At 52.9% G+C, this 15,211-nt stretch overlaps 1 protein-coding gene across 3 annotated transcripts in view; it reads left to right on the forward strand.

Annotated features, from left to right (window-relative positions):
• Positions 1 to 15,211, forward strand: part of ABR (ABR activator of RhoGEF and GTPase) — a 180,087-nt gene that overhangs the window by 133,845 nt on the left and 31,031 nt on the right. For all 3 annotated transcript variants that reach the window (XM_082370531.1, XM_082370532.1, XM_082370533.1), the window contains 6 exons: positions 1,780 to 1,902; positions 2,262 to 2,337; positions 2,825 to 2,929; positions 3,852 to 3,926; positions 6,447 to 6,544; positions 6,949 to 7,080. In XM_082370531.1, the coding sequence (XP_082226657.1) occupies positions 1,780 to 1,902; positions 2,262 to 2,337; positions 2,825 to 2,929; positions 3,852 to 3,926; positions 6,447 to 6,544; positions 6,949 to 7,080 (609 nt within the window). The remainder of the gene's footprint in view (positions 1 to 1,779; positions 1,903 to 2,261; positions 2,338 to 2,824; positions 2,930 to 3,851; positions 3,927 to 6,446; positions 6,545 to 6,948; positions 7,081 to 15,211) is intronic.

Raw genomic sequence — 15,211 nt, forward strand, 5'->3', positions numbered from 1 at the left:
CTGTCCAGCATCCCCACTTCAGGGGCATCCTGCATGCATGTTTCTCACCCGGTCCTGGGAGCAGCAGGCTTTGTGCCCTCCGTCCTTCCCCGGGTGTGCAGACATGGCCTTCTGCTTAGCTGAATCTGTGCTTACACACCTCTACTGGCTGCTGGCTGCAGGGGTGTGCCAGATGCCTCACAGACCTCCTTATCCAGTGGAGAATGAAGACATTCCTGTGTGTGACCACAGCATGTGACACAACATGATAAGAGTCACTGGAGAGGCACAGTGTTGTTCTCTGAGTCACAAAAGAAGCAGCAATTTATTCTTTAATAGTATTTTTTAAACACAATTTTTTTCTAATCACCAGTGTAACACTGGCTTATTATAACAAGAAATGCTCACAATATCAAAGTGTATAGAGTAGAACTGATCATCACCCCCCCCATTATCAACAGTTTGAGGTGTATTCTTCTAGACTCTTCTATGCTTATACGTGTGTGTGTATATATGTATTTTCTAATGAGATTAGACTACACGTGCTGTTTTGCAATTTAATCTATCAGATCCTTTTTAACAGCTGCATCCTCTCGTGTTGCTCAACTACATGACAACGTATTTGAGTCTTTAGCTTGTTTCTCGTTCTTTAATCTGCACTCATATTTCCCTCCGGTAGACTCCCTACAAGTGGGATGTCTGTGGCAGAGGGTTTGTGCATTTCATTACCAGATTTCCTTCTGAAAAGTTTGCATCCGATCATGTTCTCCCCAGCATTGTGTCACAGTCACTGTTCCCCCACACTGTCACAGCGCCAGCTGTGAGCAATTGTCACAATTTTGCCAGTCTAGTGGGTAAAAAAAAATGCTGCAGAGATGCATTCTAACTGTGGAGCTTGAGGACGGCGTTGGAACAGAGACATGAAGCATGATAGCAGTTAATAAAAGGAAAGGGATCCTTTATAAAATATAAACTTGAAAAACTGGAGGAGAAGGGAACACTGACTGAGAGGGGGAACAGCTTGTTAGAGAACAGGGATAATAATAGCGTGATGCTGGGGTGGAGGGTGCAGGGGGCGTGTGGCGGGACATCGGCTGGACATGGAAGCTGGAACCCAGCCAGGGGAGGCCCCGTGTGCCAGGCCAGAGGTGGGGTCTTTATGCTGAAAGGTGTCTGCAGTTTTTAAGCAGGGTGTCTCAGTGGTACCCGGGATTTAATTTATGGAAATGACTGGGTGACAACTCAGAGATGCTGATGCCACTGGAAGATTTTTATTACTTATATTTATTTTATTACTTATAGTTTCCAAGAGAAGGGGGTGTGCCACGTGGGAAAGCACCAGGTTCGGTCAAGAGGCAGAAGGAGCGTGGGGAGTGCATGGCCCAGAGCCTGGATTGTGTTCTCCACAGGAAACAACTTAGGACCGGCTAGTTTGAATAAGACAGCAGGCTCTGGGCTAGAGTAGTGGTGTCTAGTTGCCCTGGGTTATCTAGGGCAGAGGAAATATTGGATTGTGTGTGAGTTAGTTAAAGGAGATGGTTGGAGGTGTGGATTCAAGATTGATTGGTCTACACATGAAAGACGCACTCACAGAGGAGTCATTTACTAGCTTAGGATTTAGCATGTCCTGGGAGGAGCAGTTTTCTCTGTGGCTGGCCCCCCAAGACATCAAATCATCATAAAATATAGAAAAGGGAAAAAAAATGATGACTACACAGGGGAATGTTGTACATAGAGCTACTGGGTGAGAAGTGGAGTCTGAGTGTGAAGAGAACCGTCTGTGCCCTCTGTCCCCTGCAGAAAGCCAACAAAGGACAGAGCCGGGCCATCGAGCGCCTGAAAAAGAAGATGTTTGAGAATGAGTTCTTGCTGCTGCTCAATTCCCCCACAATCCCATTTCGGATCCACAATAGGAATGGAAAGGTCAGAAGGGCGGGGATGGAACAGAGACAGTTCCCTTCCTCGGTCCAGGGCTGCCCACTCTCTATAGCTCCTGGCCCTGACCCGTGGGAATCAGGCCCCCAATTCCCAAGGAGGCTGCTGTGGCTCCAGTCCTGGACTCCCTCTCCTTGCTGGTGGGGAGCCAGTGCCCTCTGCTGGCCATCACTGGCACTGCCACTCCTGTCACCAGGCTTCCTAGGAGGAAGGCCTTCCTCCCAGCTGCCCTTCTCCAAGCCTAGAGGTACCTGGGTACAAAGGAGCTTCACTGTGGGCCCCAGGATCCAGAAATGTCCTTGGCCTGACTCTGGTCATCCTACTGAATTCTCTTCTCCTTTCTACAGAGCTACCTGTTCCTACTGTCCTCAGACTATGAGAGGTCAGAGTGGAGAGAAGCAATTCAGAAACTACAGAAGAAAGGTAAAGCCCTGCCCCAACTACGCTACCCTGATGGTGTCCATGGCAACAATGGACCTTTTGCATTTCCAAGCACGTTCATGTCCAAAGTCTCCTCTTTAGCCCTCACAGTCACTCTGTAAAGTGCCAGGGCAGGTGGCACTTAATTGACGTTACTGATCAATTGAGACCCAAAGAATTTAGGTGATTTGCTTAAGGCATACGGTGAATTAGCAGTAGGACTGATCCAAAGCCCAGGGTTGTCCAGCTCTCTGTCTCTTGCTCTTGTTGTCTCGTACACACATTCATGAACCTCTCTAGTTAGACCCTCCAATTCTTACGCCTCCGACAGCACCCATGACTATCCCCAGCTGAATGTCTACTCTCCCTCCCTGCCAGTGACCCACTCTGCCCCTAGAGCTCAGCTTTTTTCCTGCAGTAGCCCCCAAGGAAGAGCAGTAGGTCCTAGTGGACCTGTGGTGACATTCCCCTCTCTCGTCGCCTCCTACAGATCTCCAGGCCTTTGTCCTGAGCTCAGTGGAGCTCCAGGTGCTCACGGGATCCTGTTTCAAACTTAGGACTGTACACAACATTCCTGTCACCAGCAATAAAGACGGTAAGATCTGGAACCCGAGGTTACTCAAATCAGCGGGTCCAAGCCCCCAGGGCATTGCTGGGGCCTTGCACAAAGACCTAGCCAGACACTCGGCTACAAATGGCTGATCTCTGCTCCGCTGGGCTGGGAAGACTCAGTTGCCAGGTGCACAGAGAGTTTGAATAGGGGCTGTTCTCTGCTGAGTCTCCAGACAGCCCCAACTACTCCCTGGCCTCCTCTGGCTGGAGAGAAGACCTGGCACCCTGGTGCACCGGGATTGTGTTGTTAATATGTTCCTGAGGTCGTCAGTTCATGGAAGCCAGTTCATGGGGCAGGGTGGTGGTGGAGGGGAAGGGTAGGTGGATGAGAGTAGTGTACGAGAAATAACGGCTGAAAGTTTCCAGGGATCAGATCTTAGAAGGCCTTGAATGCCAAGGAAGGGAGTATATTGTTCAAGCTGAGGTGCCTGTGGGAGGTTCTGGAGCAGGGGAGGGGTTTGAAGGCAAGCTCTCCTCCACAGTGGGGGTCATCTGCCCCGTATGTCCCAAAGAGGAGGCGGAGCTGGACCTTCTCTTTGCTTGGCACAGAGTGACTTAATATCGGTTAATTTCAAATTTGGAAGGCTAAGCTGAGTCGGGCAGCCAGGGGATAGGCAGGATTCATGCGGGAGGGAAAGTGCCCCACGGGAAATGGGACGATGTCCCTGGCCCAGGAGGAAGGTGTGGACTGGCCACCCAGGCTGAGTGGAGGGAGAAAGGAGCATCGGCTCACATTCCAGGAAGCAGTGGACTGTGGAAGCTTCTTCATCTGGCCACCAGGTGGTGCTGTGGGACCAAGGCACAGACTGTCTCACGCCCTTTCTGCATCCAGCCAGCCTGGGGTGAGGAGGGGAAGAAGCAGGCCTCTCATCACCGCCTTCCCTGGGGGCTTTTCTCTCTTGCAGACGACGAGTCTCCAGGACTCTATGGCTTCCTCCATGTCATCGTCCACTCTGCCAAGGGGTTTAAACAGTCAGCCAGTAAGTACCCCTGACCACCAGCCCCAGGAAGAGGCTGGGTGGGCCATTGTTCATCCTTTCACAGAAAGTCCTTGTGGACCCATTGCATAGGGCCTCCCACTGCTCACCTGCTCTGCTCTTGTCTGCCCAGGCTGGGGCCCTGCCAGCTCCTTTGAGATGTGGAGCATTCCCCCAAAGGCCAGGAACCAGCTCCTCTTGGCAGGGGATCATCCCTGCCCTTTGTCTCCAAGGTCTGCTCTTCCCCAAGCCCTTCCCCACCCCCAGGTGTCAGAAATACGGGGCTCCAATCCCACATCTGCCGATTACAAGCTGTGTGACCTTGGGCAAGTGTCTTAACCTCTCTGAGCCTCAGCTTTTTTCTCCATAAAAGGCAATCATGCTTGTTAATACGGACCTAAGAGCAGGCTTAAATATGACCTGTATGTGTAGTGCCAGCACACTGCCACGCACACTTCTTTTTCCTTCTAAGTCGCCATCTACTACATCAGTGCAGTTCTTAGTATTTCACAAAATACAGTTCCATTTTTATCTAATTTTTCTCCCTGTAGGAATTTGTGAGTCAGTTAGACAGCTAATAGTTTCTCCCCATTTGCCAGATGAGAAAACTGAGTCACAGAGAGATAAAAGGACTTAACATCAGGTAGGATCAGAAACCCAGGGCTCCTGACTCCTCTCACTCCCTCTTTTCCCCTCTGGCGGGTGAGATCTGCCCTTTGCCTCTCTCCCTGCAGTGCACCACGGAGACGTTATGCCATTGGCTCGCAAACAGTCATTTAATAAACATTCACTGTGAAGCCTGAATTCCTGCAGTAAATCTGCCTCCCCTCTCTGTGTTCCCATCACCCCAGGGCAGCACCTGTCATACTGTTTTGTCACTTAAAATTTGCCTCTCCTGCTATGAGTTCTTAGAGAGCAGAAACCACATCTCCTTAATCCTTGGATGAACAGGAGCTCAGAAATGCTGAACAAAGTAGTTTACTTCCAGACACCTACTGTGTGCCTCGGTCCCTCACTAGATGCTGGAGAAATGCAGACGTGGCCAGCGAGTCGGTAGTGCTGACACGTTCAAAGCCTTTTCAGGTGCGTTATCTGCTCTGATTCTCCTGGCATCCCTCTGAGGTCACTGATGCCATTCCCACTTGGCACACAAAGAGGCTGAGGCCCAGCAGGCTCCAGGGACTTTCCCAGGGTGGCCCAGTAGGGCACACAGGTGGTGGCATCAAATCCATGTCTTCTGACACTGAAGCCCACGTTTTTGCCTCTAGAGCAGCCCTTCTCTCAGTATGGCAGGACCACCACACTCATCACTCCAGGCTGTGCTGGTGGTACATGCGACAGCTTCCAGGCCCCTCCCCAGACCCACAGAATCCCCTGGCGAGGGGGGTGGCCCAGGAATATTCCTGGTCAGTCAGCTCCTTGGGGCTGTGACACACACCCAAGTCTGCAGCCCACTGAGCTGGACCAGGGCCCTCCCATCTCCTGGTGCCCAGGTGTCTCATGCTTACTGTCTCTCTGCATCCTTTTGGCTGGGATGGGCCTCAGGGAGCAGGCCCATTGGGGTGGGGCATCCCACTCCCCCAGAGCAGGGGTTTTACCTCTCAAACTGGGTCAGGGTGCTCAGACATGGAGTGAGGTGCTGCTACAGGGTCTCCCCTCACCTCCAGACAGTCCTCACCTTCTCCTTCCACCGGCCCCCTGACCCACGCAGACATTCATTCTGACTCGGGGAGTTAAACCTTGCGAATCTTCAGCCATGGCTTCTTGTCATAGTAAACTCATTACGTTAGGCCTAGGGTGCAGGCACCGTCATCATTCCTGACTTACAGGTGAGAGCAGTAAGGCACAAAGTGTAGGTGGTTTGTGCAGAGCTGGGATTTGACACGGACAGTCTGACTGCAAAGCCCTTCCTTTTATCCCAGGAGCTATCCCCTGGCCCCTGACAAAGGGTTCACTCATAGCAGAATCAGTTAAGGGGCACTTCACGCCCCTCCATCTCTCAGCCACCCAGACGCGTCCCTGCTCCGATGGAGGCCAGGGTGCGTTAGACCTTCTGCATTATTCGCCTGTTCACCTGCGCCCACATCCTGTTGTGCTCGGATACCCGGTTACATCTAGTCTCTGTCACACCCAGTTAGAGACAACTCAGGGATGGCTGTACCCGCTCTCCCCTCTGTAGGAAAGCCCTTCTGATGGAGGACGGCCCAGCTGGGCAGCTCCTGGGGCCTGGGAGGGGCACTTATGTCCATCCTCTGACCTCTGCCCCTCGCCTCATGATTCACACTGCAGAGGATTGGCTGTAGTACCCCAAAGCCACCCTCCAACACACACCATTACCCTGGGAAACAACCTTGGCACCACCCATGGAGGGGAAGGCTGCCAGGGCCTGAGCCTGGGAGGGAGTGTGTGGATTTGCAGACCGCCCATGGGGATGCTGGGGGGACCAATGAGTGATCCCCCTTTCCCTCCCGGGTTCCTGAGCCTCGGGCCTCACTCGGTGTGTCTCTGCCTGTCCCCCCGCAGACCTGTACTGTACCCTGGAGGTGGATTCCTTTGGCTACTTTGTCAGCAAAGCCAAAACCAGGGTGTTCCGGGACACAACAGAGCCCAAGTGGGACGAGGTGAGTGGAGGGGCTGGTGTCCCCGTGGGGACCCCTGGGCTTGTCCCCCACCGTGCCCATCCCACTCCTGGTGCTCATGTTCTATTGGCTGGTCCGGGACAGCCAAGCCTGCTGTTGGGCCAGCTCTGTCCCTCTGACCCCTCTGCCCTCCCCTCCCTGCTCATCTGGCTCTGATCTCGGGTTTGTATCTAGACACGGCGTTACAGCTCAAGCCCTAACCTCCACTTCCTCAGTGATTTGGAGGCCTCTGGAGCTCCAGAGAATGAGGACGCTGCTCCAGGCCTCATGACGTGGTCCTCACAGGCCCGCCTCACCCCCTCTCACCCTTGCAAAGGTGGGGTGAGAAGCCACTGGGAAGCCAGGTCAGCCTTGGAGGTTCAGGACCCTGTCCCATCTTTCCCCAGGAGTTCGAGATTGAGCTGGAGGGGTCTCAGTCCCTGAGGATCCTGTGCTACGAGAAGTGCTATGACAAGACCAAGGTCAACAAGGACAACAATGAGATCGTGGACAAGATCATGGGCAAAGGGCAGATCCAGGTGAGAGGCAGGCACAGCCAGGGCACCAAGGCAAGGCTCAGGGAGCTGTCAGGAGGTGGTGCCAGTGGGGAAGGCGTCCTTCTCCTCCACCTTCTTGGTCAGGGTGATTGGCCTTTTGTGACTTGGGTTCAAAGCTGTTCTGAGAAACGTTTCCCGAGGTGGTTATTCTCCCCTGCTGGAGATGGTGTCTTATTCCAGCCCCAGAAGCCCACGTGTGCCTGGTTCCTTGGGCTTCCACATCTGGTGCCAGTGGATCATCCACACTCCTGCAGGACAGGCTACAAGGATGACAGCTACCTTTGTTTTCACATCCCATCTTTAGCCTACTAGTGGCTTTTTCCAGGAACACTGTGTTAAGAAGGATTCTGAGGCTGTATCCATGAGAGCTGTGTTGGATTAGCCCTGTGTGCCGTGGGAGGAGTGAGACCCCAAGCATTTGCCACGGGACTGGAAGGGCTTAGGATCCAACTGAGTTGCTGGGGGCTGGTCTCTGACCTGTTGCTAGGGTTGCTGGGCTTTACTCACCTGTGCCAGGAGTTCATTGGCTTAGGGTGGGTCCTGTGGTACGAGCAGGGGCAGATCCTGAGTCAGGGTAAGAGTATATATGCCTCCGCTACGTTTTTCGGTGCCTTACAAATGTACAGAGGGAAAAGGGCTTTGTTTGCAGCCTGTGTCTTTGGAAATTCTGCCAGTTTTGAAGACGGCTGCTATTCACTTACCTGTCGAGGGGATGCAGGCTTGGAGGGGTGACCTTCAGTGTGGAGCTATCCACATTCCATCTGGCACCTTGTATGGCCTCGTGCTTTTGACACAAGTAGCCTGCTTTGGGTGTGGATTCTCTGACCGTGCAATCAAAGGAAATGGTAACTGACACCCTGCCGTTGAGCAGTAGGCCTTGGGTACTCTAGGTTTCTTTTTTTTAATTAATTATTTTTTAAAAACGTCTTTATTGGAGTATAATCGCTTCACGATGGTGTGTTAGTTTCTGCTTTATAACAAAGTGAATCAGCTATACATATACATATAGGCTTCTTAACAATTGCCCCAGGTGTGATCTGGGTGCGGGGAGTAGAATGATGCTTTTTCACAGGAAGCATTTGTTCTCTGATGCACTGTTGAGGCTGCAGAGTTTGGTACCTGACTCTTGGCTGGGTGTCCTTGGTGGCAGTGTCCCCTTGGGGACTTGCGTGCCCCCCCCCCCGCCCCGACCCCGTCTCAGGCTCCTGCGTGTGAACAAGGGAGATGGCACCATTCAGTGGGGGCCCAGCCATCTGCCTCATGTCACCCCATGTTCCTGAGCACATCCCTTCTTAATGCTGGGGACCTGCACCTCGCTCTTCAGCACCGTCGCCAGGGAGATAGTGCTGCCAGGCAACCACGAGCCGGTCCTTCATTATTTAGGAAATGGGAGCTGATGAGAGTGAGCTCTAGATTCAGTCCCGGGAAGCTACTTCCTGCAGGGCTGAGGACCGGGAGGCCCATCTCCACATCCCTGGGCCGGCCCGTCCAGCCTCAGGAGATACCCAGCCAAGAAGCGTGACCGGTGGCCACGCCCCGGGTCATTTGGTGGCCGCAGAGTGGAAGAGTTTAAAAGCGTGTCCTGGGCAGCCCGCTCAGTAAGCACCGTGGGCGCCAAACCCCCAGACCCCGGATTCCAGGGCTCGAAGGCATTGTCCCCACCTGGACTTGCAGCCCTGTTGCTTCCCTCCTTCGCACTGCTGTCAGCTGCACGGGCCCCAGGGGAAACACACCATAAATCATTACATCTTGGAGACAGGAGCAGATGGAGGCGGTGGGGGAAGGGGAGGAAGCCAGGTTATGTTTGGCAAAGCAGAAAGCACAGTCTGGTAAGGAAAATGTTTCTGTGTTTAAGCTTCGAGGAATGTTAAATGCCTGGGAGTTGATATTAAAAGAAACACAAACCTTCCTGCTGCCAGCTGACCTGGGCCTGTGAGCCTCCAGTTCAGAGACAGCATCCTCTGGAGGGCTGTGAAGTTTCCCAGCCCTCAACTCCCCAAGGCCCAGGCCTTGTCCTCAGATGTGGAGCTGTCTTGCCCTCCTTCCTGTGGATCAGAGGGCGGGCTGTCCCCACCAGGGGTGTGCCATGCCTTGTAAAGTCCTCTCACCCTGGGACTACCCTCGGAGCCACCCAGGATGACCAGGCTGGGTTGGAGAGACTGCACTGAACCCCACGGAGCCACAGAACCGTCTGTTCCCACAGCCCACTCCCACCTCCCCTCCCACCTCGTGTCCAAGGAAGGGAATTGGCACCAGCCTCTGGCACTCGGTTCTGCTCCCCTTCAGCAGGCGCCGAGAATGGAGCTAAAGGTGGCCTCACAGTAGGGGCCAAGTCCTCGGGGATGTTCAGGTGGCCTGAAAGAAAGGCAGGGGCAGAAGGCCCACTCCTGTCGCTCCCACTTCTTCCTAAGCCTGTCCTCCCTCAGCTCATCTAGAGAACAGCGAGGGATCCCGCCTCCTAAGCTCCAGGCATTTGCTCCAAAATGAGTCTCCGTCTCTGGGTTGGCCTCATGTGGCAATGGGGGCAGGGACCCTGGAGCGGCAGGCTGGGGGTGAGGAAGGGGCAGCATTTAGTGACAGACAAATGGCAGCGCTAATCACCAACATGTGTGTCCAGCACTTGTGCTCTTGGAGGCCCGTTCCCAAATGTTCTCATGTGATCCTTGCAACAGCTCTGTGGGGAAAAGGATGGTCGTATCCACCCCATTTTATAGATGAGGACACTGAGGCCCTGGTGCCTCCGCTGACGGTGTGCAGGGAAGGCGCTGCTCTCTCCTCTGTGCTGTGTCTCCACGGCCCAGGCCTTCATCAGGGAATCCCTCAGCCTGGGTGAAGGGCAGTGCATGGCTAGTGGCCTGGAGAAGGAGCTGGGGCGATTTCCCAGCCCTGCATCCCTCTTTATCCTTTGTCTGGAGTCCTCTTACCTCCCGGCAGGAGACGTTTCTGCCTGGTGTACCTGGAAGGAAGCAGAATGAGTGTGCGTGGAAAAGAGTCAGGGGAGGGGGGCTTCCTCTGCTTCTGCAGTGTGCCCGTCACGGACTGGCTGCTCTGAGGTGCAGGGGCCTGGCCTCAAGGAATCTACTGCCAGACCGGAAAGGCAAGAGTATCGGTATATGCCACGCCACTAGGGAACAAGGCAAGATGCCAGTAACGATGCTGGAGATGGTGGTGGTGCTGCGGCTGATGATGGTGGGGGTGGGGTGGGGGGTGGTCACATCAGAGAGCTTTCCGTGAGCCCGCGCTGGGCTAACGCTCACAGCTGTTACCCCGGGGATCTTCACAGTACCCTACGGGGTAGGAAGGTTATCACAGTTTTTTTTTTTTTAATTTTTATTTTATTTATTTATGGCTGTGTTGGGTCTTCGTTTCTGTGCGAGGGCTTTCTCTAGTTGCGGCAAGCGGGGGCCACTCTTCATCGCGGTGCGCGGGCCTCACACTATCGCGGCCTCTCTTGTTGCGGAGCACAGGCTCCAGACGGGCAGGCTCAGTAATTGTGGCTCACGGGCCTAGTTGCTCCGCGGCATGTGGCATCCTCCCAGACCAGGGCTCGAACCCGTGTCCCCTGCATTGGCAGGCAGATTCTCAACCACTGCACCACCAGGGAAGCCCGTTATCACAGTTTTAAATATGAGAAAGCTGAGGCACGAAAGGGTTAAGGAACCTGCCCAAGGCCAGGCAGCCATCGGGTAGGAGAGCCCGGAGTCTCCAGAGCCCCTGCCTTGCCCTCTCCAGGGCAAGCCTCCCACTGTTCCCTGCATGATAAGATGGAAACTTGTGCTGCAGGAATTCAAACAAGGAGGGATCATTGTGGGCTAGAGTTAGGGAGGCTTCCAGGAGGAGGTGGAGTGAGGGATTTGAGAGCACTGGGATTTTTAAATTCCAAAAGCAGTGTTTATATTAGAAAGAGAATTGCAATAATAATAATGAGACTTGAAACGTAATCACTAACCATCCCTACTCCCACTCCTCTGAAACAGCCATCTTATTTTGTGCCTTTTCCCTTCCTCAGGTATACAGATTTTTATATGGTTTTAATGATGGTGCGTATTTTGTCTTATTTTTCTATTTTCAAGTAACATTACCATAAACCCCCTTTTTTCTAGGTCTGAATGTAGTCTTTATAATTACCTTTTTTGTTACATTGTCAAAAGTACTTTATAAAAATCATTTACATAATGGCCAGCGCATTAATTGCCGTTTTAAGGCTCTGTTATTCTAGCAAGGTGGGCAGGCTCTGGATCAGCAGAAAGCAGTGGTGTGGGCATTCTGGGGGAAGGGCCCACGTGGCCCAGAGCAGGGAGGGAGGCAGGAATGCACAGGGAGTGTCCCAGGAAATTAAGGATCCCGCCTGCCCTGAGCTGGAGGGGTTGTGAGCAGTGCAAGTAAGAGGGAGGTTGAAGGAATGAATGAAAGAAGGGGGATCGGTAGGGTTATAGCCAGAAGGAATCCTGCAGGGCATTTCATCCAATCCTGTTTTGAGGGGAGAAGGAAACTGAGACCAGAAAGGATGAGTGACGTAGCCACAGTCACACAGCTCATTAGTGGTTGAGCAAAGTCTCCAGATTCGGGATCTTGATCCCAGTTTGGTGGTGCTTGGTCAGCTGCTGGGCAAATGAGTGAACGGGGCAGGGGGAGACCTGGATGTCAGCCTGTGACTCTTAGGGGTCAGCCCTTTGTCACTGCAAATTTAGTAGAAGATCCCACCAGCTTGGTGCATTTCTGAGCCCTCCCTTCCCTCCCCAGACCTCCAGCTTCCCCATCCAGGCCACCCCCACTGTCTGCTTCCTCCTTGCTGCCCCGCCCCTGCCCAGCCCAGGAACCCCTCAGCCAAGAGGCCCCCCCTTCCTCTGCCTTGGCTCCCTGGCCCTAGGAGACTCCTGTATGTTTATCCCAGTCTATTTCCAGCCATGCTGCTCCGGGCTCCAGATGTGCTGTCCCCAACTGGGACCTACTCGCTGGCTGATTAGCATATTCCCAGGATCCAGCCCTTGTTGACTGGCTGGGCCAGAGGGGAGAGTTCTCCCTGAGGACTTCACAGCTCAGTTCCTGCCACTGACTTCAGACTAGAGAGGGGTCTGAGACCTAGGATCCCCTTCTTGCCCCTGCTCCCCGCCTTCCCAGCTCAGCCACAAGCCTGGGGACGGGCCCCCAACCTTCGGCCCTGTTCCCCCTGGTGGGAGGCAGCTACACTTTCCTATGAGCCTGCTGGGGGGCGTCCCCTGGGGCATAGGAGAGCTCAAGACCCTGGGGTGAGCTGGGGCAGGGTTCCAGGCCAAGAAGGAAGCTCTAGCTGTCCTAATGCCTGGAATGGTAACTCCCCCTCACTCCCTCCACGCCATCCCCCCATTGCAACACTTAGGCCCATTGGGAGCCTCGCCCTCTGTCCTTTTCCCATCTGGAGCCTGGAGCCTGTGTCTGAATGGGAAAGGAGGGTGATTTCTTTGACATTCTTGACCTGCCATTTGGAAGCTTGTGAGAGGTCAGAGCTATTAGAAATGACACTCACAAGTAGGTCATGAAGGCCAGTCCCCTGCCTTTAGGACTTGGGTGTGTTCTCAGAGCCCAGATTGGTACATATGACAATGTCTAGACCTTCTTATTTTTTTGTTCAACTGTGGTAAAGTATATATACCATGAAATTTACCATTTTCATAATTTTTAGGTTTACAATTCAGAGGCATTAATTAAGTACATTCACATTGTTGTGCAACCGTCACCACCATCCATCTCCAGAACTTTTCATCTTCCCAAACGGAACCTCCATACCCATTAAACAGTAACTTTCCATTCCTCCTTCCCCAGCCCCTGGCAACCAGCATTCTACTTTCTATGAATTTGACGATTTCTGGGTGCCTCGTGTAAGTGGAATCCTGCAATACTTATCCTTTTGTGATTAGCTTACTTCACTTAGCACAATGTGTTTAAGGTTCATCTATGTTGTATGGCAGCGTGTGTCAGAATTTCCTTCCTTTTTAAGGCTGCATAACATTATATGTATAGATCACATTTTGTTTTTCCATTCATCCATCAATGGACATTTGGGTTGTTTCCGCCTTAGACTTTCTTACTTTTAAGTGAGGAGAAGAGCATGGTCTCTGAGGATGGAGATTTCTTAGCCTCCTTCCCTCCAGACCCAGGGTTACCACGCCCCCTCCCCCACCCCTGGTTGCTCATCTCTCTCCAGCTGTAACAGAGATCAGGCCCCCAAATCCCCAGGACACAACTGGTCACCATTAGCCTCTTTTTAAGATTTTATTTTATTTAGTTATTTATTTTATTTAGTTATTTTTGGCTGAGTTCGGTCTTCGTTGCTGCGCGCGGGCTTTCTCTAGTTGTGGCGAGCGGGGGATACTCTTCGTTGCAGTGCGCGGGCTTCTCTTCGCAGTGGCTTCTCTTGTTGCAGAGCACAGGCTCTACGCACGTGGGCTTCAGGAGCTGTGGCTCATGGGCTCCAGAGCACAGGCTCAGTAGTTGTAGCACACAGGCTTAGTTGTTCCACAGCATGTGGGATCTTCCCAGACCAGGGCTCGAACCTGTGTCCCCTGCAATGGCAGGTGGATTCTTAACCACTGCGCCACCAGGGAAGCCCTAGCCTTTTTTCTTTTAATCAATATTTTTTTATTGAAGTATAGTTGATTTACAATGTTGTGTTAATTTCTGCTATACAGCAAATTGATTCAGTTATACATATATACACATTCTTTTTTTAATATTCTTTTCCATTGTGGTTTATCATAGGATATTGAGTATAGTTCTCTGTGCTATACAGTAGGACCTTGTTGTTTATCCATTCTACATATAAAAGCTTACATCTGTCACCATTAGCCTCTTCTAGTTGAAGAAAACAGCTGACCCCCGCTGGCTTTCTCTCCCCCGGGTTAGGCATCCCTGTCCCCTTGGCCCTCCTTTCCTAACTTGTTTGTCCTCCCCTCAGTCAGTGGTTTAGATAGATTGAGTGTGGAGTGCGGTTACCCTGACAGTGTACGAAGAACACTGGGCTGAGGGTGGGAAAATGCATCCAGGTCCCTTGATCTTTGGAGGCCTCAGTTTCTTCATCTATTAAATGGGGGCAATTATCCCCACTCTGCCTCTATCACAGGCTTGTTGTGAGGCTCAAAGGATGGAATGTCCCTGAAAGAGCTGGTCAGTGCATATCCACGCTTTCACTAGTTTATTCCCGCATTTCTGTTTGTTGAACTCCCTCTAAGTGGCAGGCACTGTGTGGTGGATGCAAAGAATGAACAGGACCTCCCCGTGTAGTGAACAGAACAGAGGAGAATTGCGATCATTCAGTCAGCGTTGAAGGGGCTTTGAGGCCAGACAGATCTGGGCTTCAGTCTAGCTTTCTCCATTCATTAGTTGGGTGAACAGGTTACTTTACCTCTCTGAGCCTCAGTTTCCTCATCTGTAAAATGGGCTGTAAAGAGAACAGAAGGGGAAAGTCCGTGAGGCCCTTGGCACAGGACCTGGCACAAGGCCTGTCCTTGTCTAGTGATGACAGCCCTTTGCCCAAGCTGGCAGGTCCAGGTCCACTGTCCTCCGCCTTCCTGCAGGGATTCTGGGTGTAGCTTGTCGAGCAAACCCCCTTCCCAAAGGCTATCACCTGCAAGTGGCCCCTGTGTTTGGGCCTTAGGTTGGCTGAGGCTACATCTGTTTTCTTATGCTGTTGGAGTCAGACCAGCTTTGATGAACCGACCTTGGAGTGGGCAGGAGGTCAAGGTTGGGGCCTCACCACCTGCCAGCCTGAGGTTTCCTGCTGTGCCCCCACCCACCCCCGGGCTGAGCAGCTCTGGGCTCGTCCCCCTCAGAGCCGCGTTCAGCTCGGCGTGGTGCAGTCTGGCCCAGAGCGAGTGATGAGCTGGGAACAAGGGGTCATTGTCAGCGGGAACTACTTCTGGTTTCAATTACTCTGCAGGGCATGAGGGAATTCGGAGTGAGCGCAGGTCAGGAGGCTGCTAGGGCAGGAGTCGAGGGCTTCCCCACCCCACGTCCCTCCCTCTGGCCCCCGAGGTGTCTGTTGTCCCCATTTGACTCTGCCCAAGGGTCAAGCATCCCAGCTTTACTGCCCTGGAGCTGGGCTCTGGGGCATTGGTCTGGTTGACCCAGAACCCCT

This window comes from Balaenoptera borealis (assembly GCF_965194805.1).
Source record: "Balaenoptera borealis genome assembly, chromosome: 20".
In the NCBI taxonomy this organism is placed as follows: domain Eukaryota; kingdom Metazoa; phylum Chordata; class Mammalia; order Artiodactyla; family Balaenopteridae; genus Balaenoptera; species Balaenoptera borealis.